The sequence below is a fragment of the Equus quagga genome, chromosome 3 (assembly GCF_021613505.1).
Source record: "Equus quagga isolate Etosha38 chromosome 3, UCLA_HA_Equagga_1.0, whole genome shotgun sequence".
Lineage (NCBI taxonomy): Eukaryota > Metazoa > Chordata > Mammalia > Perissodactyla > Equidae > Equus > Equus quagga.
Window position 1 is genome coordinate 81,525,897 of NC_060269.1, and position 14,940 is coordinate 81,540,836.

At 36.2% G+C, this 14,940-nt stretch overlaps 1 protein-coding gene across 1 annotated transcript in view; it reads right to left on the minus strand.

The window, feature by feature from the left end:
• GRID2 (glutamate ionotropic receptor delta type subunit 2) overlaps nt 1–14,940 on the minus strand; it is a 1,366,457-nt gene that overhangs the window by 627,922 nt on the left and 723,595 nt on the right. The window contains exon 4 of the mRNA XM_046657173.1: nt 11,100–11,305. Coding sequence (XP_046513129.1) covers nt 11,100–11,305 — 206 coding nt within the window. The remainder of the gene's footprint in view (nt 1–11,099; nt 11,306–14,940) is intronic.

Below are 14,940 nucleotides of genomic sequence, written 5' to 3' on the forward strand. Positions count from 1 at the left end.
GCAACCCCATTGCAACCCCATTGCAATGCCACTGCAATCAAAGATTACAAGACATTTGAAGACAACTTTAATATGAAAAAGATTAAGATAAAACAAGGAAATACAGTTCAGTTCCTGCAAGACTTGGGTTTTATTTATGTTTCTATTTAAAAACACTTTATTTAATATATAGTATACATATATTGTTGAGTCTTAGTGCATTTGGACTGCCATAACAAAATACCACATATTGGGTAGCTTATAAACAACAAAAATTTATTTCTCATAGCTCTGGAAGCTGGAAGTCCTAAAATAAGATGCCACCATAGTTGTGTGAGGGTCCTCTTCTACAGACTTATCATTCTCATTGTATTTTTACATAGTGGAAGGGGCAATGGAGCTCAGTGGGATCTCTTTAGCATTTAGAATGCTAAATTTATTTATGAGGGCCCCACCCTCATAACTTAAATACTTCCCAAAGGCCCAAAGTCCTGATACCATCACATTGGGCATAGGATTTCAACACATAAATTTTGGAGAACACAAACATTCAAACAAAAGCACGTTGATTCATTAACATTGAACTGATGGCCAACAGCACCATAACTCATGCCCAAATGAACCTTATGTAACACAGGTGTTACCTCCGTAAGACATATCACAGCCTTTATTGTGCTTAGGAACACTGGGCAGCACATCAGCACTACAGTTGGAGGCCATTTTAAATAGTGAAATCACCAACAAAAGGCAAAAAAAATACAAAAGATGACACTAAAGACTGCAAAAAGAACAGTTGCCTACAGTATGAAAGCCAAAGCAAGAATGCAGAGCACAGTTTCGTTGGAACTTAGCTGGGAATATGGGCTGTGGGGCAACTTGAATTTTTCACAGCTCTGCCCATTTCTGTGAAGGACTATGAAAGCATCCTTATTATTGGTTTTGGGATTACTACTCACAAATTCTAGTGAGTAGGTGAATTTGCAAATAGAAAATCAGTGAATAAAGAGGATTGACTCTACTTAAAATGTAAGCCAATTTTCACAGGGGCCTTCTCACACACTGTCTTGTGCAAAATGTCCCTGAGAGCTGACATTCATCTTTATGCAAAAAAAAAAAAAAAAAGGAGTAAGATTCTATTCTAAAGAAACCAAATTGACTTTCTGGAGTAATTTAGGGAGACTAATGTTGGCATTAATGTCCTAGAGCAAAGGTCACTCACAAATGCACATACAAAATCTAGAATTACCCCTAGTAAAATGGCAGTGTCCTGTCTGATCAATGTATATGGAAGCTTGTCAATGGACAAGCCAAAATTCCTTCTTCATATGGACAGCTTTAAATCAACTTTTTATTAATTCATTCCTAAATATGAATGTCAACCAAGGATTACAAGACATTTGAAGACAACTGCAATATGAAAAAGATTAAGATAAAACAAGGAAAAATTTACCTTAGAAAAGATAGACAGATAATTTGAGAAAATAAGAGGACTTAAAAATTCTAAGTGATCACTTTTGAGAAATGTAAGAAGCTATTTTACACATTAAAAAAGGCTTACCAAGCATCATGGCAGAGTGAGCTCTTCCCTTATACTCTCCACCCTAAGATACAATGAAAAGGACATTCATAAACCAATAGAGGACATTCATACAACACAATAGACATCTGAGAGCCCCACACAGCCATCCGTCTGAGGGTGGAGGTGCTGGGCCTCCCAGGAGGAAGAGTAAGGAGGTGAGGGGATCTTGTCTTGCTCCCTGGCAGTGACCTAGGCCATGGAACTGTGTGCAGCTCTGAAAGGAGAGGGATGAGGGGTGGCTCTCCGCAGGAACACCTTTACTCTCTAAATTGCCTCTCCGATGTGGGAAAGCTCCACACAGAGGAGGCTAAGCTATTGTGGGGGTGTCTTCATTGAGTCAGCACCCCAGGAGGGCAGATAGTGAGAGAAGAGTGAGAATGCCACTAGAATCAGGCGCTGAAAGAAACTGCACCTCCTCCAACCTGATGCACCAGCTCAGCCAGTCAGCCAGAGCAAGGGATACCTGCCAGAGCACCTGCACATATGTTAGTAAAGCAGTAGCCGAGACCTGGCAATCACAGATGGACCCTGTCACCATAGATTCCAAAGGACAGGCACAGATGCCAGAGATCATGGCTGGCTCAGAATACAAAGCTCCTAACCCCACCCCCAATGGCAGCAGGTGGAATCTGTGACCAGATACTACCAATATGCAAAGGCACAAATCCACCTCATCAAAAAAATATGATGAGGTATATTAATACTCCAGGTCAGAAGGAAAATGACAAGCACCCAGAAATAAATCCTGAAGGCACAGAAACTTACAATATAAAAGAGAGAGAATTCAAAATAGCTACCATAAAAAAACTCAATGAGTTATGAGAAAACTTGGAAAGACAGTTCAATGAGTTCAAGAATAAAATTAATAAACGGAGAGAATTTTTCACAAAAGAGATTGAAACTATAAAGAAAAACCAATCAAAAATGATGGAGATGAAAAATACAATGAATGAGATAAAGAAAAATCTGGAGTCCTCGAATAATGGAGCAGATATTACGGAGGACAGAATTAGTAATTTGGAGGACAGAAATATAGAAATAATTCAGATGGAGAAGACAGACCTAAGACTAAAAAGAAATGAAGAAATTCTTTGAGAAATATCTGACTCAATTAGGAAATGTAACATAAGGATTATAGGTATCCCCAAGGGAGAAGAGCAGGAGAAAAGAGCAGAGAGCTTGTTCAAAGAAATAATAGCTTAGAACTTCACAAACCTGTGGAACAATCTGGAAATACAACTAAAAGAAGTGAATTTAACTCTTTACATCAATGTAAAAAGACCTTCCCCAAGGCATATAGTAGTAAAACTGGCAAAAGTCAATGATAAAGAAAAATACTAAGGACAGCAAGGGAGAAGAAAATGACTTACAAAAGAACCTTTATCAGGCTTTCAGCAGATTTCTCAGCAGAAACTTTACAGGCTAGGAGAGAGTGAAATGATATATTCAAAATTCTGAAAGACAAAATCCTTCAGCCAAGAATACTCTATTCAGTGGAAATATCCTTCAGATATGATGGAGAAATAAAACTTCTCCCAGATAAACAAAAGCTGAAGGAGTTCATCCCCACAAGACCCCCACCTACAAGAAGGGAGCAAGAAGGTCTTCATAACTGAGAAAAAAGAGTTTATAAAGCCTTGAACAAGGAGATAAATAGGCAGCCAAAATCAGAAAATTGCTGCTCTCTAACAGGAAACATCTCAGCTCTAAAGGCAAACACAGGCTCAGAGTGAGTGGATAGGAGTCCATATTCCATGCTAATGGCAAAGAAAAGAAAGCAGGTGTTGCCACACTTTTATCAGACAAAGTAGACTTCAAGATAAAAAGACAATGAGAAATAAAGAGGGGCAGTATATAATGATAAAAGGGACATTCCACAAAGAAGACATAAGACTTATAAATATATATGTACCCAACACAGGAGCATCAAATTACATAAAGCAACTATTAACAAACCTAAAAGGAGATATCAACAACACACAATAATAGTAGTGGACCTTAGCATCCCACTTACATCAATGGATAGGTCATCCAGACAGAAAGTCAACAAGAAAACACTGGCCTTAAATGAAACACTAGACCAGATAGACTTTTATATATATAACATTCTAGCTGAAAGCACCAGAATACACATTCTTCTCAAGTACACATGGAACATTATCAAAGAATGCCTGAATAAATTTAAGATTGAAATCATATCAACTATCTTTTCTGACTATAATGCTATGAAATTAGAAATCAACTATAAGGAAAAAGCTGGGAAAGTTACAAATATGTGGAGACAAAACAACATGCTACTAAACAACCAATGGATCATTGGAGAAATTAAAGGAGAAAAATCAAACATATCTCAAGACACAAGAAAATGAAAATACACCATACCAACTATATGGGATACAGCAAAAGAGGTCTTAATTCATAACAATACAGGCCCACCTTAACAAACAAGGAAAACCTCAATTAAGCAATTTTAAATCAAACCTAAGAAATTAAAAAAAGAAGAACAAACAAAGCCCAAAGTCAGCAGATAGAGGGAAATAATAAAAATTTGAGTAGAAATAAATGAAATTGAAGCAAAAAAAAAAGTAGAAAGGATCAATGAAACTAAGAGCTGGTTCCTTGAGAAGATAAACAAAATTGTCAAACTCTTAGCCAGACTCACTAAGAAAAAAAGAGAGAAGCCTCAAACAAATAAAATTAGAAATGATAGAGGAGGGGCCGGCCCCGTGGCCAAGTGGTTAAGATCAAGTGCTCCACTGCAGCAACCCAGGGTTCCGCCGGTTCAGATCCTAGGCACGGACATGGCACCACTCGTCAGGCCATGGTGAGGGGGCATCCCACATGCCACAACTGGAGGGACCTGCAGCTAGGATATACAACTATGTGCCTGGGGGGGGGGGGGGTGGGGGGAGATAGAGCAGAAAGAAAAAAGAAATAAAAGAGGAGAAATTACAAAAGATATCACAGAAATATAAAGGATCATAAGAGAATACTATGAAAAATTATATGCCAACAAATTAGACAATCTAGAAGAAATGGATAAATTTTTAGACGCATAAAACCTCCCCAAACTGAATCAAGAGGAAACAGAGAATCTGAAAAGAACAATCATAAGTAAAGAGATTGAAACAGTAATAAAAAACCTCCCCCAAAATAAAAGTCCAGGACCAGATGGCTTCTCTGGAGAATTCTACCAAACATTGAAAGAAGATTTAATAGCTATCCTTCTCAAACTAGTCCAAAAAATTTAAGAAGGTGGAACACTTCCCAACACATTTTACGAGGCCAATATCACCCTGATCCCAAAGCCAGACAAAGACAAGACAAAGAAGTAAAATTATAGGCTGATATCACTGATGAACATAGATGCAAAAATCATCAACAAAATATTGGCAAACCAAATGTAACACATTAAAAGGATCATACACCCTGATCAAGTGGGATTTATACCAGGGACGCAGGGATGGTTCATCATCTACAAAGCAATCAAGGTGATACATCACATTAATAAAATGAGGAATAAACAGCACATGATCATCTCAATAGATGCAGAGAAAGCATTTGACAAGATCCAACATCCATTTATGATAAAAACTCTCAATAAAATGGGTATAGAAGGAAATTACCTCAACATAATAAAAGCCATACATGATAAACCCACAGCCAATATCAGACTCGAAAGGGAAAACTGAAAGCCATTCCTCTGAGTACAGAAATGGGACAAAGATACTCACTCTCACCACTCTTATTCAACATAGTACTGGAGGTTTTGGCCAGAGCCATTAGGCAAGTAAAAGAAATAAAGGGTATCTAAAAGAAGTGAAACTCTTGCTGTTTGCAGACAACGTGATTTTATATAGAGAAAACCTAAAGAATCCATTGTAAAACTATTGGAAGTAGTCAGTAACTACAGCAAAGTTGCAGAGTACAAAATCAACTTACAAAAGTCAGTTGCATTTCTATAACCTAATAACGAACTAACTGAAAGAGGACTCAAGAATACAATCCCATTTACAATTGCAACAAATAGAGTAAAATATCTAAGAATAAATTCAACCCAGGAGGTGAAAGACCTATACAATGAAAACTATAGGACACTATTGCAAGAAATTGATGATGACATAAAGAAATGGAAAGATATTCCATGCACATGTATTGGAAGAATAAACAGAGTTAAAATATCCATATTTCCTAAAGCAATCTACAGATTCAATGCAGTTCAGAATCCCAATGACTTTCTTCATGGAAATAGAACAAAAAATCCTAAAATTCATATGGGGCAACAAAAGACCCCCAACAGCTAAAGCAATCCCGAGAAAAAAGCACAGAGCTGGAGACATCACAATCCCTGACTTCAAAATATACTGCAAAAACAGATACACAGATCAATGGAACAGAATTGAAAGCCCAAAAATAGAACTACACATCTATGGACAGCTAACCTTTGACAAAGGAGCTAAGAACATACAATGGAGAAAGGAAAATCTCTTCAATAAATGGTGTTGGGGAAACCGGGCAGCCACATGCAAAAGAGTGAAAATAGATCATCTTTCACCATACACAAAAATTAACTCAAAATAGATCAAAGACTTGAAGTTAAGACATGAAACCTTAAAACTTCTAGAAGAAAATTAGTCAGTACACTCTTTGACATTGGTCTTTGAAGGATATTTTCAAATACTATGTCTACTCAGGCAAGGGAAACAAAAGAAAAAATAAACAAACGGGACTTCATCAGACTAAGAGCTTCTGCAAGGCAAAGGAAATCAGGAACAAAACAAAAAGACAACCCAGCAACTGGGAGAAAACATTTGCAAATCATATATCCAACAAAGGATTAACCTCCAAAATATACAAAGAATTCACACAGCTCTACACAAAAAAGCAAACAATCCGATCGAAAAATGGTCAGAGGATGAGAGCAGACATTTTTTCACAGAAGATATACAGATGGCCAATAGGCACATGAAAAGATGGTCAACATCACTAATAATCAGGGAAATAAATGCAAATCAAAACTACACTGAGATGTCACCTTAGACCCATTAGAATGACCAAGACAACCACCAAGACAAAAAATAACAAATGTGGAGAGGATGCAGAAAAAGGCAACCCTCACAGACTGTTGGCGGGAATGCAAACTGGTGCAGTCATTATGGAAAACAGTGTGGGTATTTTTCAAAAAATTAAAAACAGAAATACCAAATGACCTGGCTATCCTACTACTGGGTATTTATCCAAAACTTGAAATCCACAATTCAAAGATACTTATGCACCCTTATGTTCATTGCAGCATTATTCACAATAGCCAAGATGTGGAAACCACCCAAGTGCCCACTGACTGACAAATGGATAAAGAAGAAGTGGTATATATGTACAATGGAATACTACTCAGCCATAAAAAAGAAAAAAATTATCCCAGTTGGAACAACATGGATGGATCTTGAGGGTTTTATGGTAAACGAAATAAGCCAGACAGAGAAAGTCAAACACTGTATGATTTCACTCATATGTGGAAGATAAACTAACACATGGACAGTGAGAACAGATTAGTGATTACCAGAGGGGAAGGGGGTTGGAGAGTGGGCATAAGGGGTAAAGAGGCACATTTATATGGTGACTGACAAATAATAATGTACAACAGAAATTTTACAATGTTATCAACTATTATGACCTCAATAAAATAAGAAAACAAAGGTTTGCCAAGCACGGAGTGAAATGGATGGCAAAAGAAACCCATTTAGACACAATTGTGAACTTTTAAAATGTTAAAGTTCTCAAAATGTTTCAAGGTGCAAACAACCAACTGCCTTCAACTGCATACGAATGAGGCATCCATTGGATTTCTATTAGTCACCTGACTAATACCTGAGAGCCAGAATACAATACATTAATGCTATTGATGTTCTGAGGTAAATGATTTGTAGCCTAGGAATTTATAATTAGCCAACTTATTCATGAAGGATGAAATTAGAATAAATATATTTTCGTAAATGAAAAGAATGATAAACTCTATGTTCCACATACCATTCTTTAGGAAGTTACTTCAGAATATTCTTCAGCAAAATAAGAAACTAGAAGACATGGAATCTAGGAATTTTGGGATCTGACCCAGATGAATGAGGAAGGAAGTGCCAGAAATAGGGCAGGAAAGAGAGGTTCTGGGAAGGAAGGCTCCAGGCAGAAAAGAGAAATTTTGGAGATTTGCTACTAAAGATAGGAACTTAGAAATTAAGTAGCAGACAACAATAAAAAGAAGGAAAAAGTAAGGAAAGTAATAACTGAAATGAAAAACCTGAAGCTGAGTGAGGAAAATATCTCAACAAAATAATATCTCAATACTTTGTTGTGCAGGGAAAAGTATTTATAGTGATAAAAATATAAGCACATTTATAGATTTCCACCCTATAGAATCAACTTTTAGCCAAAGCATGAAAGATTTACTTATGATTACAGGTTAGAAAATACATGATTCTTACACACCCAATATCAAAGTAAAGTTGGATGTCTTAGAAGTTGGGAGGCTGAAGAGTGGATCATGGTGAAAGGAGCTTAGGGACACTGTGCTCTGTAGAGGGGACAGTATAAGAGTAAAGGCCTGGCTATGTTATTTGAAGTTATTCAACATTGTGTTATATTGAGGTGAGGTGTGAGGATTGGTGAAGCAAATTAACTAAATCTTCATTTTTCATATCAGAAATGTAGGAGATAAAATAACAACAAATAATACCAGATTAAGTAAAAATAGAAAATTTAAAGAGCTAAGAGTGACTCCATCTATCAACAGAATATTATGCAGCTATTAAGAGCACTTCGTATATCCCAATGGAATGAGCTCCTTGACATTACTACAATAACAAAAATCCAGACATAGAACTTATACTTGGTATACCACTATTTGTGTAAAAAAGAGTAAAAAGTGTGTGTGTGTGTGCATGTGCTCATATGAATATGTATATGTGAAAGTGTATGTATATGCCTGAAATGTCATACAAGATATACTGCCTTCAGAGAAGAAAATCAGGGGCTCAAGGAACAATGGCAGGAGGTTATTCTTTTGAACCTTTTAAATCTTGAAAAACGTGAATCCACAGAGTATTCTAAAAGTAAATATCAATTATATTTTAAAAATTAAAAAATAAGTAATTCCTTCTGAAAAGAATAACGAGAGGTAGAAAGAAATTGACCACGGCACTTTTCCTTTTCATTATAAAACCCCCAGTTGTATTTGACTTTTTAAACTCTGTCCATATATCCCTCACACACACACACACACACACACTGAATTGTTGTTTGCCTGTCATTGTCTGCCTAATGAATTCTTATTCATTTTGCAAGATTCGAGTAAAGCAAATTCTCTGTGAAACTTTTCCTGACCCCAGCCAAACTCCCTGCAGTGTACCCATCACTACTACAGCTTTTTCTTTTGCATTTTGTTAGTTACATGCCTGCCTCCTCCACTAGATGCAGTGATCCTCTAAGTCAGGAGCTATTCCTTGTGTCTCCAGACCTTCAGTGCTGCCTGCCTTTTGAATTCAGTGCTGTTTGCCTTTTGAATTGACTGTTTCTAGTACTTAAAGAGTTAGCTTATATCGTAAGTGGGGAAATGTTCCTAGAACCCATGGGAGAGCAGAAGCACGCTGGGAGGTGTACACCAACCACTGTAGAGGTCCAGAGAACAGTACAGCCAGCATAGCACAGGGAAGGGGGTGGGTTCACACTCTTTTTGTCACTTCTACATCACTGCTTGAGACTGTAGGATATGCTTAGTCCAAAGTTTGGAGACATAAAATCAGTGATTGTGAAAGACAAGTGAGAGGGACAAAAAACGGTGGTTGGGTAAAGAAAGGGGGAGAAGTCTCCCAGGAAAATCACAAAAGTAGATTTTATGTGTTTGGGAACAAAGAGGGAGGCAGCAGATTATTATAAATAGCAAAGGTCACAGTCAAGGATGGGGGCCATAGCATCTGCTAGAAAAAGCGATCTAGAAGATACCATTTCTTGAGTATCTACTAGGTGCCACCCTCCCAACCCTTTAAGACATATTATAGGATATCTCAGTAATCTAAATTACAAATTTAATAAGTTGAAATCAATATATCATTATTATTGATTAATAATTATTTTACTGATGACAAAATGGAGGCTCAGAAATGTTAAGTAATTTGCCAACACCACATGGCCAGAAAGTGACTGAAATGGACTTCTATTTGTAGGTTACATACCATTTTCCTTTTGTGAATCCCTACTCACGATGCTAAGTCTGGTTCAAATGTGCCTTCTCAATGAAGTCTTCTCTGATCTTCCCAGCCAAAAATGACCACAGATACTTCAACTTCATTTACTCTAATTTTAAGATTCTAGTGTCTATTACATGTCTTTGTATATTTGACTTCAATCTTCTAGTAGATTTTGTGTTTCTTGGAGGAAGGAAGGAAAGAATATTTCCTATTTTACATTTCCTATGGTGGAAAAATCTAGTGGTTCAATGAGACTCTCTTAAGTCATTGGCTAGACTAGCAAAGGTCAAAGTTCTATATTTGTTCTTAAACTGCATCACAAAATTTTCCATTAAAACAAAAAAGTTATTATTGATGATTTTCTGAAAGTTTTATTCTTCTTAGTGATTTATATTCTGCTTTGAGTCCCTTGACACCAGTTATATTAGAGAGTCAAGGAACTTCTTATACATTCCTAATTTGGAGACTTTATAGCAGTATTTTGGGGGCTAAAGAAAGCTTAATTGAGGAATGAGGAAAAAGTATTAGTCAAATAAACTCAGCAAAATTAAAAACGCTAATAATAAGACCCATGTGAAAGTACGTAATGTCAAGACTAGCTCTAGCACTATATAAAATTTAAAACTGGAAGTAAGGCAAAAATGAGCTGACAACAATTCTTTGTAAGGCAACAGCAAGCATTTTAGCACAAAGAGATGTTATATCAATGATTAAAAAATCTTAATTGTAGTTTTACAAAGTTTCAGAGCTTCTAGGCAAATGAACAGATAAGATTAAAAATTCGAGGATGCAGCATCAAAAAATGTACAGTGGTCATCACTTTGTAGAGTTTCAGACAGTTTTAATTATTTGTCCTGGTGCAGAGTTCACAGAACAGAAGTAAATCCACTATATGTTTTTGTAAAAGTAATCATGTTTAGGAAATTCAGGTAAATCTTTTCTCAGAAGTAAAATTTTTACTTGCCAAAAAATTTAAGGATTAGTTAGAGAACTATGCACTTGTGAATTCATTCTTGAACATGTTATATTCATTCAGGTCAACGGCACTTTTAAACTCACTTTGAATTTCTTAACGTCATCCTGGCCATGTGCCTAAACATATATAAATACAAACATTCTCAGCAATTAACCAGACAGTATGAGGTAAATGCCATGAGCAGGGAACTCACTCCATTAGTGCTAATGAGAGCTGTGTAGTTAATTCCCTTGTACTGCTCTTAATTTTCCTCTCCTCTGCGGAGTCCATTCCAAAGCATTAGGTTTTTACCCGCTCCTCCCAGCCCATGACAGCTTTTACTTACCTCAGTAATGAAGGATTTGGCTGTGGCAGGATTCATAACAAGGATGGCTCGCCTGAGAGTGTCTCGATAGCGATTCAGTTCCTCTATTCTCATGGTATCGAAGAGAGTGGTGATCATTTTATTGATGTTGTTTTCTACCTTCTGAAGTGCAACATCCATCCCCTGCTGAGATACTTTGTCCAAAAACTCCTGTATTCCACGGATATCTAGGAACATCAAAAGCCCATCAAAAAGTGAATTACAGCACAGAAGGGAGGTAAAAGCTATTTCACTTATATCAGAATAGTTTATTGTTCGACACTGTAGTTTGTGTAAAAGTAGTAACTGAGTAGCTGATGGAACTCTCAAATATGTTTAAGCTTTAGTAGGATTTAATGTGTTTACACGAAAAACATACGAACTATTATTTTTTTAATGAATTTCTTTCTCTCCACTGATAATTTCTAAATTATCTCACCTCCCACAATGTTATGATAGGGTGGAGGGAGGTGGTTAGGGAGAATCCTCACTTCCCTAAAGCAAATGTGAGATAAGGAAAGTGCATTCCTTATTTTCCTCAGCATTAAAAAGCATTAAAAAGTGATGTTAACCTCATGTAAACATGAATATCATTAACGGCAGATGAATCTAAATCAAGATTACTAATGTTTCCTAAAACAGCTAACAATATCACTAAACTTGACTTTTACAATCTAAGTAGAAAAAGTGATTTGAGAGGTTGTCTTCAGAGCTTCTCTGGTCACTTAGACCACAAATAAAATAACTACATTTTGTCTATTTTATGAGTACTACCTCGTTAGCTCAAATCTGGCAAACTTGGTAGGAGAGTTTTCTTTTCAAGAGTGTGGGGAATGTACTTTGTGTGCAGAACAAATTGTAACAAAACCTTCACACATCCATTCCAAAATATGCAAAGTTCTGAAAGATTATCAAATAACAAATTGCGTCCATTTCACATTTAAATGAGGAGGGTAAATTCTAGTCTAAATAAAGAGTTTATAAGTTTATACTTTGATATATATTTAAGGAACAAGAAGTATCTCAAATGTTACAAATAGTTTTCCTAGCACCACATTGGCTGTTTACAGAAGAAGGGATCTCAACATTGATAAATATGATTCGAAGATGTACCTAGCACAATATAATTTTGATATAGCAGATTTTGCTTTTACTGTATAATAAGTTATATTTTTCTGTATATGTCCACGGCATAAAATCTTTAAAGGGAAAAATTGGTGAAAACTATGAAGTAAATGGGATTGTAGGTTGCTTTTTTATGAATGGACTGTATCTCAAAATTCCTAATTGTGTCTGATTGCATCAAGTAAAATTTGCCTCTCGAGGGAAATAATTAGTTCATGTGTTTTTTCAATGTTAATAATTAAAGGCAATATATAAGCACTTCAAATAAGAAAACAAACAGCTACAAATTTGGAAACTGACATTTGCTCATAATAAATGTTTCTATTTGCAAGGTTACAAATTAATTTAAAAAACCCTTTGCTTTCTTCCTGTGATTAGTTTTACTTCAAAACAATTACTATAAATTATATGTTTAGTTATCTGAAAACTCTCAAACTCTTCAAAATAGATAATTGCATAAATTATACCTTATATTCCTTATTCCTAATTATTTTATAAACCCAAGATGTCAGCATCAAAGCACCTTAAAAGAACAGAGCCTCATCTAGAGCAGAACAAGAGATAAAAGAGCTGGAATAATAAAAGTATTATGTACTCATTAAACATCCAAGTCAGAAAGTACCTAAGGGCCTAAAATATTCAAGCATGGATTAAACAAAGGGTTGGATCTGATGAAATTTAGCAGACGCAGGTAGACATATAACAGGACTATGAATACACTCCAGCAGGCATTCTCAAACTTTGGTGTGAATCAGAATCACCCAGGAATCATTAAAAATACAGAAGCTTTTGCCCACCCCAGAATCAATAAACCTTTAAAACACGTGTCAGAGCAGATCCTTGATTTTGAATTGTATGTGTTTCTTTAGTTGTTGTTTCTTTAGTTTATTACTCAAATGTGCATCGAAATATAAGACAAACAAAACCAAAAATATATTGAAATAAAAAAAGATACTCAGAAAACATGATCTAAGGCTCTAGATCATTCACGTTATAGAAAATCTTCTGTTTACAGAAATAATATGCCAGTGCAATTTCATACCTTAAGTTTGAGAAAAAAATTGTTCCAAAAAACATTTATTGACTATGGGACACAGTGCAAGGAATACAGCAGTGAATACACTTCCCCACACTGAGACAGACAATAAACAAGTAAACAAACTAATACATACAAATGGCACTAAGTGCTTGGAAACAAACAATAGGGGTGCTCTGGTAGCTAATGACAGGGTGGGGAGGAAGATGAGTCTTAGAATACTCAGGGAAAGTTTCTCTGGAAAACTGGTATTTATACTGTGATCTAAGGGATGAGAAGACATTATCCAGGCAAGAAATATGAAGAGAGGACAAGAGCAAAGGAAAATACCCTAGGGCAGCGAGGAGCTTGTGTCTGAAGCACCTTAAGCATGCCAGTGTGGCTGCAGCCAAACTAGTGAGGAGGAGAGCAGAGTTAGGGGAAGCCGTGTGGACAGGGAGGGTTGGATTATGCGGACTCTGGTGAGATGCAGGAAGGGGTTTTGATTCTATTCTAGATAGAGTTTTAATCTGTTGAAAGTTTTAAGTAGAGGATCTGACTAAGTGGCTGATGGGCTATGTGTGTAGAATGAAAAGTAGTCTGTCTGAGTGACTTCTTAGACACTATGATTCAAATTGAGCTTGTAAATGATCTCTCCTTGATTCAGAACAGTATGACACCTTTTAGCTTTTATTTTTGACCAGAAGTTAAGTAATATCTATATTGTTATTTAGCCAGAAAAGTGATGTGATAAAAGGTTGCTATTATCCCTCTGCTTCCTTAGTCTGGAATTCTAGGTATCACTGCCTAGAGATGTGATTGTAAAAGTTTTGAAAATTTTTCTGATCTGTAAGTGAAGAAACATTTATTTTATAGATGTCTTCAAAGATTATATTAGTGAGGGCTTGTGTGTATGTGTGCAAAATCCAGTGTAGGGTCTAACCCATGGTAGTTGCTGCCATTGTTAACAATAGTACATAAGTACTTGTCAAGAGGCCACTTCTTCATCCACCAATAGGGTGAAATTGACTAAAATCTACAGATGGCTAGCTGGCCCAAATAGCAAGCACAATATTTTAGACTCTTGGATTGCAGGAGTTAAATAATAATAGCTTTGCTTGTTTGAGAATAGCACCAAACACTCATGATATGTGGCAACTGGTAAGGTTGATGTGAGAAGAGCCAGAATCATGCTGTCTATTAGCTGATCTGTGGGAAAGTGTCATGAAAAGAGAGAGTGGGAGTTTGGTTTTGCTAATTCATGAACATAATCAACCATCACAATTATTCAACTACATTATCTGTATGCCTATTAATTTGCAGGAAATGAGAATAGAAAAGTCAAGACTTGGTGCCTGACCTCAAGGAGCTTGCAGGCCTGTGGGTGTGGCTGGGTGCTGTTTATTCATAACAGAAATTTAAATAATAGTTTCAATTCAGAAGTTTCAGCCACTATTAGTTCTACTGACCAGATAATTAAATAACAGTAAGTGGTGGAAGGTTCATTAACTGATTTATTAAACATAAGATTAGGAAGAAAAAAAAGTCTTTTTTTCCTGGGCACTCTAAAGGAGCTTGTGGTTGGCAGAATAGTGACCTTCCAAAGATGCCCAGGTCCTAACCCCTGGAATCTGTGAATATTTAGGTTAGCTAGCAAAGAGGAATTAATGTGCCAAATGCATT